The 11867-nt window shown below is 51.2% G+C and overlaps 1 protein-coding gene across 1 annotated transcript; it reads right to left on the bottom strand.

Annotated features, from left to right (window-relative positions):
• Positions 1–9403: 9403 nt before the first annotated feature.
• LOC116437772 (inositol 1,4,5-trisphosphate receptor-interacting protein-like 1) lies at positions 9404–10780 on the bottom strand. Its single transcript, XM_032095936.1, has one exon. It carries the CDS (start codon positions 10763–10765, stop codon positions 9404–9406), a length of 1362 nt encoding a protein of 453 aa, XP_031951827.1. The 5' UTR covers positions 10766–10780.
• Between the last annotated feature and the right edge of the window lie 1087 nt (positions 10781–11867).

The raw sequence follows: 11867 nt of genomic DNA, 5'->3' as shown, positions 1-11867 counted from the left end.
GGAGTTAATGAAGAAGGAGGAAGAAGCTTTTAACTACAACTTATCCTCCATATTGAGGATTTCTGCTTTTATCTATTTACTATGCAAATAGTAAATAGATAAAAGCAGAGGTTTTAGACCTAAAACCTCTAAATTTTTCACCCTGTGATAATCTCACATAGTATTCTATCACCTAATTCACACCATTGTAGATTCAAATTCCTCCCAGAGGCTAGGCTAATCCTCCCATGGACAGAGGTCAGAAACAGTACTGATCAGGGGGGTAGAAGCCTTCAAAACAGGCAGAGAAATATTCTCTGCATGCTGGGTCCCACACCCGTAGACCATCAAAGCACTTCTGTGGCCCTTCCAGAGAGCAGCAGCTGCACATCTTCAGAGCAGCACACCCCAGCCTACAGCCCATCAGGTAGGGAGAGAGTTTCTACCCTTGCTTTTCAGGAAGATCATGAAAAGTGACCATTTGAAGTATTTTCTTGCAGTGGTCTATCATATGTACATCTCGAGTGTGAATCAGACAGGAATTGTCAAGTGAACTGAGAAGCAGGACCTTGATAACAAAACCAATCTCTGTCTGCTTTTCCTGTCCTTCCTCCAGATTTGGAGGGTGTTCTGGCCATTTTCCAGACAGCCTCTCTGTAGGGATGAAAGGGAGAGGCAAAAAACATTGGTCCACAACCGGTCATGTCAGGTGCACCCCCATCTTCCTTGGAATGAAGCCCAACTAGGATGCTGACAGGATATTGCAGAGTTTGCAGATTGTCTCTCCTGCAAAGAAGGCTATTAAATTTCAGTGAGCTCTGTGTGTCCCCAGAACTGCTGCAGCTGCAGAATACGGCCTCACCCACAAGGTTGCTTTTTACAATACAATCACAGTTGAATTTTAGCATGTGTGTCTGCAGATCTGGGCTCTTCCTGGGTGAATCCACTTTCTGTGGTCTGTTGGGATGAGAAACTCAGAAGCAGCCACATGCAAAAGCTGCTGGGGAGATAGAAAAGGCTGAGATTATAAAGTCTTTGTGTGTGTGTGTAGATCGATTTTACAATCTATCCTTTAATACACATACCCATCAGTTAGAAGAAACACTATTTGAGAGGAAGAAATCAGTGTTCCAATCCCCTGGGAAGTTGGAATACATTTCTGGAACTGAGTTTGCCGTGTGCTTCCTGTGATGTTTGCTGCAAGGCAGCAATAGAGCTCTGCATCCTAAAGCCACATTCTGGAGCCTGACCAATGTGTTTGGATTCCTGCAGCCACACCGGGCAGTTCAGCCCGCAATGCTCCACCTGGCAGTGCTGGTTGGGCAGCATGGATGGCCTCCAGCTGGGCTTGGAATAGTCCTGGGGAAGAGGAATTGCCACCGCTGGATCTAGAGCTTGTTCTTGAGACACTGGAGGAGATGCTGTCACCATCCCTGCCTGAAAGGTCTCCCTTTGCTCAGGTAACTCCACTGGGTGGGAATGAAAGGGGCTGGGCTGAGAGCTGTGAATGTTGTTGCATGGCTGACAAGCAAAGGCTTCTTGGATTAAGCTTTGAATGGACAAGGAAGGATTTGCTTGGTCAAGCAAGATTTCCAAAAGAAGAGGGAATGAAAAGTCTCCCCCCTTAGTGAGGATGAGAGGTGTGAGCCTGTGGTGGCCAGGTTTGGGTGCTCCTTTTGCTGGGAAGAATCCCTGGTGCAGGGGCCTTTGTGGTGATGAAGTGGAAGCTTTGGCAGCTTTTGGACTGTGTTTGAGAAGTCAATCTTTGTAGAGAAATTGCTGAGTGAGTGTACATGCACAATCCAAGCTGTATTAGTGAACTGTCCCTGACTAGAGAAAAAAGAGAGGAGCAATGCTGATGTGGCAACCCGGCAGGATGTTGCAGAGGGGGATGCTGACCATAGAAAGAGAAAGACTTATGTTAGTTACTCGTGTGCATATTAATCTGCAACCAATCGCTTGCTATTAAAGGCCGCATGAACAGTAGCTGTAACCCAATAGTATGGAGCTTGCTTATGTGTGCTTGGAGAATTAGGGTATAACTATGGGTCTGACAATAGAATAAATGGAGCTCCATCATATCTCTATGGGAAGCGTGGTTCATCCCGGCAGATCTCTGGATATTAATCTTCTCCACTGTTGAAGGCCTTTGGGGCCCAGACTTCTTCGTTAGGAACAGGGGATGAAAGTGTGTGAGCAGTGGAGCTTTTAGGGGGCAGATGTGTTGGTTTTCAGGCCCCATGACTTGTGTGATTGGTGAGCAGGACAATGATGATGCTGGACATGAAAGGGTTAAGGACTCCTTTAAGCCCAGGGGCTTCCTCTGTGTGGAAGAGCAATTCGGTCAGGGACCATGAGTCCTTGTGTTTGACAGATTCCCTCTTTGGTTTAGGAATCCCCTTCCTCTTAACCCTTGCCTCTTCCCAGCTTTGCCTGGAGTGTTCAGTTCCTGTGTTGGCACAGGCCTTTTTGTGTATTATTATACAACTTTGCCAAAGAATTTCTCTGTTTTGTTTAATGTGCAGACCCACTGCCTGCTGCAGATTTATTAGCCAGGAAGGGCAGAGTCAAGGTGGCGAGTGGGATTTTTTGGGATCCCCAATATCTCATTGCCAAGTGTAATGAACTTCTGTCTTCTGTAAACTCTCACACAGCAGTTTTCAAAAGCATTTTCTTCCTCAAGAGAAGGAAATGTGGCAGGCTCTGAAGTATTGTACCCCTGAAGTAATTCCAAGAAAATATGGAGTGATATTTGGGTTCCTTTCTTTCTGGTTTTCTTTCAAGGGGAATGCTAATGTTGCTGCCGAGTCTTCAGGAGGGGAGGCCAGGAACAGGGCTGCAGCAGAGGGAGCTTTGCCTGGCACCGAGAGCTGCGGGAACAGTTCCCCAGAGCCCGAGGAGCCTGGTAAGGAGAGAGCCCACACTGCTTTAGAGAGCTCTGAGGCGGCTGCTCTGAGCCTGCCTCTGGCAGGAAGGGAGATGAGAAGAGTTGAGTTCTCGTCTGCAGGGTTGGTGCTCCCTGGTGCCTTTCGTTCAAATCCTGCCCTGGCACAGCCTCCCCGAGCCCTGCCCTCCACGCTTCTCCAGAGGCACTGACACCGAGTGCTGTGCTGTGGCCAGAGAGCCGTGAATAACCCTGACCTGTGGGAGTTGTGTCACCAACCTGGGTGTCCCAATGTGGTTCATAACCCAGCTCACAGCACCCGTCAGCTTCAGCCGTTTCAGTGAGGACTGAGGTGTCTCTGTCAGCACAGAGGAGGAACAAGGCTGGGCTTCTGTGTGGGAGCTGGGACTGTCTGTGCTTCAAGCTCTCGTTGGTGCCATTTGCACTGGGGGTGCTGAGAATTTATTGGGAGACTTTAAAACTTCAGAGTTTCTGAAAACTTGAAAGGATGCCTGGTCTTTAAGTAGCAGGCTTCAAATTCCTAAGTGAGAGTCTGCCTTTCAGGCCACCTTTAACAGCTCCTGATAGGAGGACAATTGCTGCCCAAGAGAAATGTGCACGAGGGCCAATATTGACTCAGTGTTCCCTTTGCTTCCCAGATCCCATGTGATCGACCTCTCCAGGAAGGCTGTCCTGAGTGGGAGGAAGAGACAGAGGGAGAGCCTGTGACCATCAGGCAGGTGGAATCCCTCTGTCTATAGTGATATTGATAGATGTGTATAGTTATATTTATCTCTGTAGTTATATTTATAGATTTATACAGTTTTAGTTATATGTCTATGTAGTTGCATTTATAGATCTATATAGTAACATTTTTATATATAGTTATGTATGTATATCATTATATTTATATATGCATAGTTGTATGTATAGATCTGCATAGTTACATTTATACATGTGTACACTTGCGTTTATATATATGTAGTTACGTTTATAAATAGTTATATGTGCATACTTATATTTATATAGTCATAGGTATATGGAGGCATAGGTACATAGATTGGTATCTGTATAGATATAGGCTGATTTTAAGCTCTTTCCCTGCTCTACTTCCTTTTTGATCTCTTGCTTTTCCCCCTGTGCCCCCTCTGTCCCCTCTTCCTGTGCTGGCTCTGAGCTGGCGGCCGGGCCGGGCGGAGCAGCAGCTGCAGCCCCAGTGTCCCTGGAGCGGTGGGAGCTGCCGGTGGCCGCAGGCACTGTGCCCTGAGGAGCTGCTGGAGGACGGTGAGCCAGAGGGGGCTGGGGAGAGGTGACACTGAAGGGACGGTGACGTTGAGGTGCTGGTGGGGCTGAAGGGATGGTGGGGGAGCAGAGGGGAATGGTGGGGATTGAAGGGACTGGGAGAGCTGAAGGGAATGGTGGAGCAGAGAGGTGTGGATGGTGGGGACTGAGGGGACAGGGAAGTGGCACAGGCTAAGGGGGGTGTTAGGACTGAGGGAACTGGGATGACTGAGCAGAGTGGCAGGAACTGAGGGCTCTAGAGGGAGCTGAGGGGAACAGTGGGGCTGAGGGAACTGGGAAAAGTGGGGAATGAATGATGGGACTGAGGAGTAGAAGTCCTGTGAGGGAAGAGGCACAGGCTGAGGGGGGTGGCAGGTCTAAGGGGACTCAATGGGTTTGAAGGGAGTGAGGGGGGTGAGAGGACTTTGAGAGTCTGCAGGAACTGGGAGGGGTCTGGGGGTTTGCCAAGGGCATGGTAGGGCTGAGGGGATGGAGGGGGCCAGCAGGGAGCACAGAGGGGTCTGGGCCTGCGGCTCTGCCAGGCTGTGGAACCAATTCCAGAGCCTCCGCTTTTGCCACAGCTGCCCTGAAGTCCTTGAGAAGACCCAGGACTGATGAGAACCAGCAGGGAGAAGCTGAAGGCCACAGCAAGAGCAGTGAACGGGGACCTGCTGCTGCCGCCCGAGACCCTGGGTGAGGCCCCAGGGCCGGCGAGGCAGGGTGGGCGTGAGGCTGGCGTGGGCTTTGGCCGCGGGCACTGGCCGGCTGGGCAGGAGCGGGCCCTGCCCGTGCCGGGGCCGCTCAGCGCGGCTGCCCCGGCCGGCACAGGGGCTGTCCTTGGGCAAGGCAGCTGTGCCGGCAGGGCCCGGCAGCGGTGCCGGCTGTGCCGCGCTGCCGGGGCTGCGGGACGGTCCCGCTGGGGCTGCGCTCGCCACAGCCTGGCCCGCTGGGCCTGGTTTTTCTTTCTAAGCCTCCTGGGGAGGCTCTGAGATTTCTCTTCCCTGATGGAAGTGCAGCTGCTGCCAAGGGAAACGTCCCGATCCTGACTCAGTGTTCCCTTTGCTTGCCAGGTGTCCCATCTGCTGTCCCTGTCCAGGAGAGCTGCTCTGCACAGGAGGAAGAGACTGAGGGAGAGCCTGGGAACTTCGGCGCCTGCAATCCCTCCTGATATAATTCTATTTATAGATGTGTGGAGTATGACTAAGAGCGTTAGAAGAATGGGAATATTTCCATCTGTATATCTATTTGTATGGGTATATTGATGCATGTATATCGATCTGTTTACATCTGTAGTTATATTTACATACTTGTTCAGTTGGGTACCTGTATAGATCGATTGATGGGGTTGGAATGATTTTTATATTAGTACATTGATATTTGCATATTTATAGAGGGATTTGATATGTGTGTATTATAGATGTCTCGTTATATCTCACATGAAATATTTAATATATATTTACATCTGTGCGTTTTTATGATTTTATATGTATTTACTTATATTTCAGTATGTATGGAATTGTATAGCTCTAGAATTCTATTTATTTAGTTCTGGATCTGGGATTCTTTAGAGAGGGATATCTGTATTTCTGTATTCATATATGGGCCGTACAGTTGTAGAATTGTGTAATAAATTAAATTGTTAAACTTCAGTTGATATTTGTGTGTAGTGAGTGGTAGTAGAGGGTTCCAGTAAATTAATTTTTTTTAACTGAAGTGGGTATTTGTATATATTTACATAGCATGATTGTAACAATAAATTAGTTTTGTAAACTTCAGTTGATAGTTTTATGTTCATGTATTGGCAGTGCGGGTGTAGCAATTTAAAATAAATTCCATTTTTAAACTGAAGTTGCTTTTTGTGTATTTGTACATTAGTAGTGCAAGGGTAGCAATCTGCAATAATTTTGATGTTTAAACTGCAAGAAGGGTAGATTTGTGCTGTACAAAGGACTGGGCAGATGTAAACAGGATGCTGCTGGAGGATTTTGGCCATGAAAATCTCCAGCCGTGCCCAGCAGATCCCCCCAGCTGCAGCCAGGCTGGGCAAGGGAACGGCACATTTGGGATGGCAGCAGAGCCACACGTTGGCTACAGACTCGCTGCAGAGGCCTGCTGAGAAAATGGGACTCCCCTGAGCGTAGAACTGCAGCCAGGAGCCACCCGGGGAGGAGAAATCCACCCCCATCCCACCTGGAGCTCTTTAGGGAGCACTCCAAGTGCCCCTCTGAAGGTCATCCTGGAGAGCAGCAGCAACCAGGGATCCTGAGCCAGCTGCGCTGCCTTTGGCAGCACTTTGGCAAAGGGTCTGGAGCAAGGGCGAGGGAACAGTGACTCTAACTGCTGCAGGGCAGGGATGAGGGAAGGGCCATTGACCCAAGTGCTGAAATGCTCCAAAATCCAGAAGGGTGCTGGAGAACTGGGAAGCAACAAGTTCTCACAAGTGCTGAAGTGATGGAAGCCCTTGGAGTGAAGTTCCCTGAAGGAACTCCCAGGGCAGTTGCTGCTGGGATCAGCAGTACCAGGAGACAGCAGGATCTGCTCATTTTGCTGGATCTGTTTCCAGGACACAGGCTGTGATTTCCCTGCTCACACAAACCCCGTGCCCATGGAGCCTGCAGGGTAAGAGCAATGCCGTTCCAAAGAGAGGCTTTGCAGCTGAAGTCCACCGCCCTCATGTTTAGGGAATGAATGCCTCCCGTGCCAAAGCACTGGCAGGTCACCAGGGCTCCGTGAGGCAGAGCCTTTAGAGGGAAAGAGAGATGAGGCACTCACACGCCTGAAACTCCTTCAGCTTTCTGATTTAGTAGAATGAGAAAGAAGAAAGCTGAGGAGAGGCAAATGCAGCCTTTCAGAAAACATTGTGTCCAACAAGTGGTGTTGGAGAAAAAAGGAGGCAACATCCTTGCCTTGTTTTCCTGGGCTGTGTCTTCTGCAGAGGAGACAATGTGATGCACAGCTTCCAGGAACACGAGGCATTGCATGGAACTGTGCCCGTGCTCAGCAGCTCAACCCTACTGGTGCACTTTGTAAGGACAGAGGCAGCAATTGGATCTATGTATCCACACATTGACCAAGTATTATTAGCAACAGGATCTCTGGATCCGCTCCTTGGGGAAACAGGTATTTACCTTTTGGCATTTAGAATCTGGACAAGGCCACACCTGGGCCTGTCTGGGGGTGTAGGATCCAAGACAACTCCTTCGATTCCTCCTTGAGCTGTTGCCAGGCTCAAGGGGAGAAAACCAAGAGGAGAATGAAATCAGATGTCCTCGCCGTAGAAGTTCTGTCAGATGCTCCTGCAGCACTGTCCAAGCCAGGCTACTCTCACAGCGCAGTCGGAAGCCTCGTGGCCGGCAAAGGTGGAGGCACCGCAGGATGTCCCCGTTCCCGGCCGTGGCTCTGCAGGGCTTTGCTGGGACAGCTTCCCCCAGCTGATGTGTGGATCTGGATGAAGGGGAAAGGGTTAGGGTATCTGGTGATGTATCTTTCTTAACCGCTAGAGGCAACCTTTTCTGGTAACGCTTAGCTGTAGTGCTTAACTTTTCCTTCCGTGATTATTTTTACAGTGTTGCATTACAACATTTTTCCGCACAGAGAGACGCCCTAATCCTTCAGTGACCATTCTCAAGCTCCTCTCTGCTTTCTAACTCGCCACGAAGCCCCGTGTCCTCGCTGCTGCCCCATCTCCCACGGCTCTCTGCCGGCCACACACCAGAGCTCCCAGCTGCAGCTGGTGGGGCCTCAGTGCCCCGCCCTGTGCCCTCCCGCCCCGACGGCCGTGCCAGGCCCTGCCTGCTGCCCTGATGGTGCCACTGCTGGCCCCCAGTGCTCTCCAAGGGCTTCTCCGGGGCCGCCTTCCTGCGGCCTTTCCCTCTCTGCTCCAGGCCCACCTGAGACCTGCAGAGGGGCTGTTTCCAAGGGCCTGGAGGGACAGCACCAGGGCCAGCGGCTTCCCACCGACAGAGGGCGGCCTCAGGCTGGAGATGTGGAAGAAGTTCTGGGCTCGGAGGCTGCTGAGGCCCTGGCCCACGCTGCCCACAGAAGCTGTGGCTGCCCCACCCCAGCAGTGTTCCAGGCCAGCTTGGATGGGGCTTGGAGCAACGTGGCCTAGTGGAAGGTGTCCCTGCCCTTGGCAGCAGGCTTGGAACAAGAGGATTTTTAAGGACCCTTCCGAGCCAAGCTGTTCTGTGGTTCTGTGATCACATGATCCCGGGCCAGCCGGAATCTTAATTTCTGATTAGAACCACTTAAAGCCTGTCAGTTTGGTTGAGTACAAGGAGACTGTTGAAGAGCCCAGATTCCCAGTGCGTGACATTTACCAATACTCCAGGTCTGGCTGAGATCAATAAAACCTTGCACGCTCCAGATTCTGCAAGATTGCATTTTACTGAATCAAGAACAAAGCCGTTTCCGGCTCGCCACTCATAAACGCACTAACTATTGCTGTGTATTGCAACAGACAGTGGCACTAAATATCTGCTATAGTGTTTTTATTTAAACAGAATTACATGTTTAACTCTCTCTAATTATTTTCATCATGCTATAATAATTACATCTTTCTTATCTTTGATATTATTTACATGTATCTTGTGTTTTAAATTATGTTTTTGCTACTAGATATGACAATTAATAAACTTATCACGTGTATAAAATATCATGTGTATACTCTCTATATATCTATATCTATGAAATACAAATCAAGATTCTTATAGATACAAAATTTCAGGTCAGCTCCAACACAGTTGGTCCAATGCTGACCTAAAGGTGTCCCTTTGGGGGACAGGGAGAGACACCGTCCATTGAGTGATCCCAGGCAAGCAGTGCTGATTTTTCCTCTCACTCGCTTTTTCCCTGTTTCTTTTTGCTTTTTCTCTCCCACCTTCCCGCTTCTTTCAACCTCTCATTTTTGGCCCTTCCCAAGGGCCGGCAAAAATTGCATGTTCCAAGTGGGCTTTGGTGACTTTGGCCATGCATGGAAGGCATGTGCTCTCTTCATGTGCATCCTTAGGAGTGGGACAGTTCCTATGCCAGTAGGGCTGCCTGTGGGTCTGGGTGACTTTTTTTGGAAAATGAAATGATACAAGGAGGTAGAACAAAGCCTCCTGTGGCCCTCCACCTGCTGAGGTGGCAGGAGAGGCCATGGGACCTTTTCCAGAGTCTTGGCATGCATCCTCTTCTCCTGAAAGGACCAGATTTGTACTAGGAGGTGGTTCCCTGCTGCCAGCAGCACAAGCACAGCTGTGTGTAGGAGAAGCTCTCTCAGTGGCCGGGGTTAAGGATTGCTGTGATGCGACGCTGCAGATCCAGGTACTCCCCTATGGCCTGGGAGCGGGCACCCGGATCCATCACCAGGCAATGGAAGAGGTTGGGTGGCTCAGCCATTTGAACATCTGGGGGCAAACTGATCTCCTCAGGAAGCCTCTGGTTGCCCACAATGAAGTGGTTGAGGCGTTTCTGTACCAGGGATAAGCGTAGGCTCCTGTTGATATCTATCAGTCTGCTCAGGAAATGTCTCCTGCGCCACCGTGACACGGCTCTGGTGTTCAGGAGGTGCATGACAATGGTCTTGATGGTATAGGTGGGAAAGCCTATGCCCAGCTGAACATGGCTGAAGAACTGCAGGCATCTGAGGTGCAAGCTGTCAGGGGGGGCCTGCCTGGCGATGTACTTGAAGAACTTCATCTCTGCCACGGCGTAGGTCTCAGGCCACGTTGTCCTTGGCGTTCCGGCACCTCTCGGCTGGCTGCTCACAAAGATGTCTGAGGCACCTTGCCGCACCCCGAACAGCACCTCAATGCGGAAGCTTTCTGCGCCGTTGGTCACCTTGAATTGGCAGGAGCGTCTGGAGGGCAGCAGCACTAAATGCCAGGTGTGTGACTGAGGCAAAGCTGGCCAGATGGCTCTCACCAGCTGGTAGAACCAGCGGGCCGTTTTGTGCACATCGAGGTAGGAGCCCGTGCACAGGGTGTGAAGGAGGCTGCGATCCTGATTGCTCCTCAGCTCCTCCTCGGGGTGGTGCAGGAAGCACAGCATGCTTTCGCCCTGCTGCTCCCTGCTGCAGGTGCACTCCAGCTGCACACGGACACGGAAGTTCCTCCCATGCCTCTGCCCTGCAGTGTCCTGCTCCAGGTGGAAGGTGTGTCCTCGAGGAGGAGTCATGGGGATGAGCAGGTGGTACACAACATCCTGCTCACGGGGACTCCAACCTTCAAAGGCACTGCCCACCCCGATGGCTCGTTGCAGCACCGGGTAGAAACTGTTGGTCAAGACGTGTCCAAAGTAAATTGTGAAATTGTCCATCAGGTCCATCGTCCACTCGCAGCCTCTCTGCAGGTCCTGTACAGGCCACTGGATGCGCTCCATTAGTGTCCTTCCTATGTTATCTTGAGCATGATGATCTTCTTCATTTCCAACATCATCTTCCTCATTTGCATCCACGTTTCCTTCTTCATTCTCCTCTCTCCTCCGCCTCCTTTCCCTCTCGATAAACAGTAGGAACAAGATAAGGAGCAGGAGCCAACCAACAATGAGGACCTGCCAGCCCTGCTTCAGGATGAGCTGCTCCGCCTCCTGCTCCAGCCGAATCCTCTCCAGTTCCAGGTGCAGCGCACGTGCCTCCATGCGCACTTGCGTCACCAGATCCAGAACATCATCCACGGGCTGTGGGTACTCAAGAATGCTTTGCAAGAGCAAGAACCAGAACACCCAGTAATGCATGGTCTGCAAGAGGATGGAGAAAAGGCCTTGAGTGGGGCTGTGAGGGAGGCAGCTGCCAGCGCAGGCAGCAGGGATGGCAAGCGCAGGGATCTGGGGGCAGGAAGGACAGGGCCCCAGACAGCTGGCAGGCAGCAAGGCCTGTCCTGCTGCCCCAGCAGCAGCAGCACCGTGCCCGGCCCAAGGCTCTCCCATCAGGGGCTGTCCCTGCATGCAGGGGGAGAACCCAGCCTCGGCTGCAGTGTTTCTGCCCTGGCCCTTGTCCTCAGCCCAGCCTCCCCACCACGTGTGCACTCACCGCTTGCCCAAGCAATACAGGGCCAGACTTACCTGCTGGGGCCTTTTATAGCTGCCCCCCTTGTGACACGTCCCCCATCATGTCACAGCAGCCACAGCACATCACAGCCAGGCCAGCCCCACCCTTTGTGCCCAGCCCAGCTCAGCCACTCAGAGCGGCCCTGCTGTCCTGCTTGAGGCCAATTTTGAGTGAATCTTCTTCAAAGAACTTCCTTTGCTCTTTCTTTTGTCTTTCTTAGCAGCTGCCCTCCATTGGCAAGCTCATTGATACCCATGTCTGAAGGCAGCCTTGAGGATCATGGAGTCTAAGCCTTGACTCCACACTGCTTGAGCTACACTTCAATCCCTGAGTCGTTGAGCTCAAAAAAGACCCTGAAGATCACACAGTCCAACCGAAAACTGAACACCGCCTACTCCACCCACCAGCCACATCCCCAAATGCCACATCCACATGACTTTTAAACCTTTCTGAGGCTGCTGACTCAGCCATTCCCCTAGGCAGCCTGTTCCCAAGCTTGAGATCCTCTTCATGGAAGGAATATTTCCCAGAGATCCAGTCTAAAGCTCCTGTGGTGCAGCTGGAGGTAATTTCCTTTGCTCACCTTGTTTGTTCCCTGGCCTAATAGAATGAGCCCCAGTTAGCCACAGCCTCCCTTCAGGGACCATGTGCATGGTGTTGGGAGGCCGGGCTGTGAAACCAGCTCCTCCCAGA

The sequence above is a fragment of the Corvus moneduloides genome, chromosome Z, assembly GCF_009650955.1.
Source record: "Corvus moneduloides isolate bCorMon1 chromosome Z, bCorMon1.pri, whole genome shotgun sequence".
Lineage (NCBI taxonomy): Eukaryota > Metazoa > Chordata > Aves > Passeriformes > Corvidae > Corvus > Corvus moneduloides.
The sequence above is the reverse complement of the archived record's forward strand: the minus strand, read 5'-3'. Positions and strand labels throughout refer to the sequence as shown.

Coding starts and splice junctions, on each gene's coding strand:
- LOC116437772 (XM_032095936.1), bottom strand. CDS start 10,765: ATGGAGGCACGTGCGCTGCACCTGGAACTGGAGAGGATTCGGCTGGAG.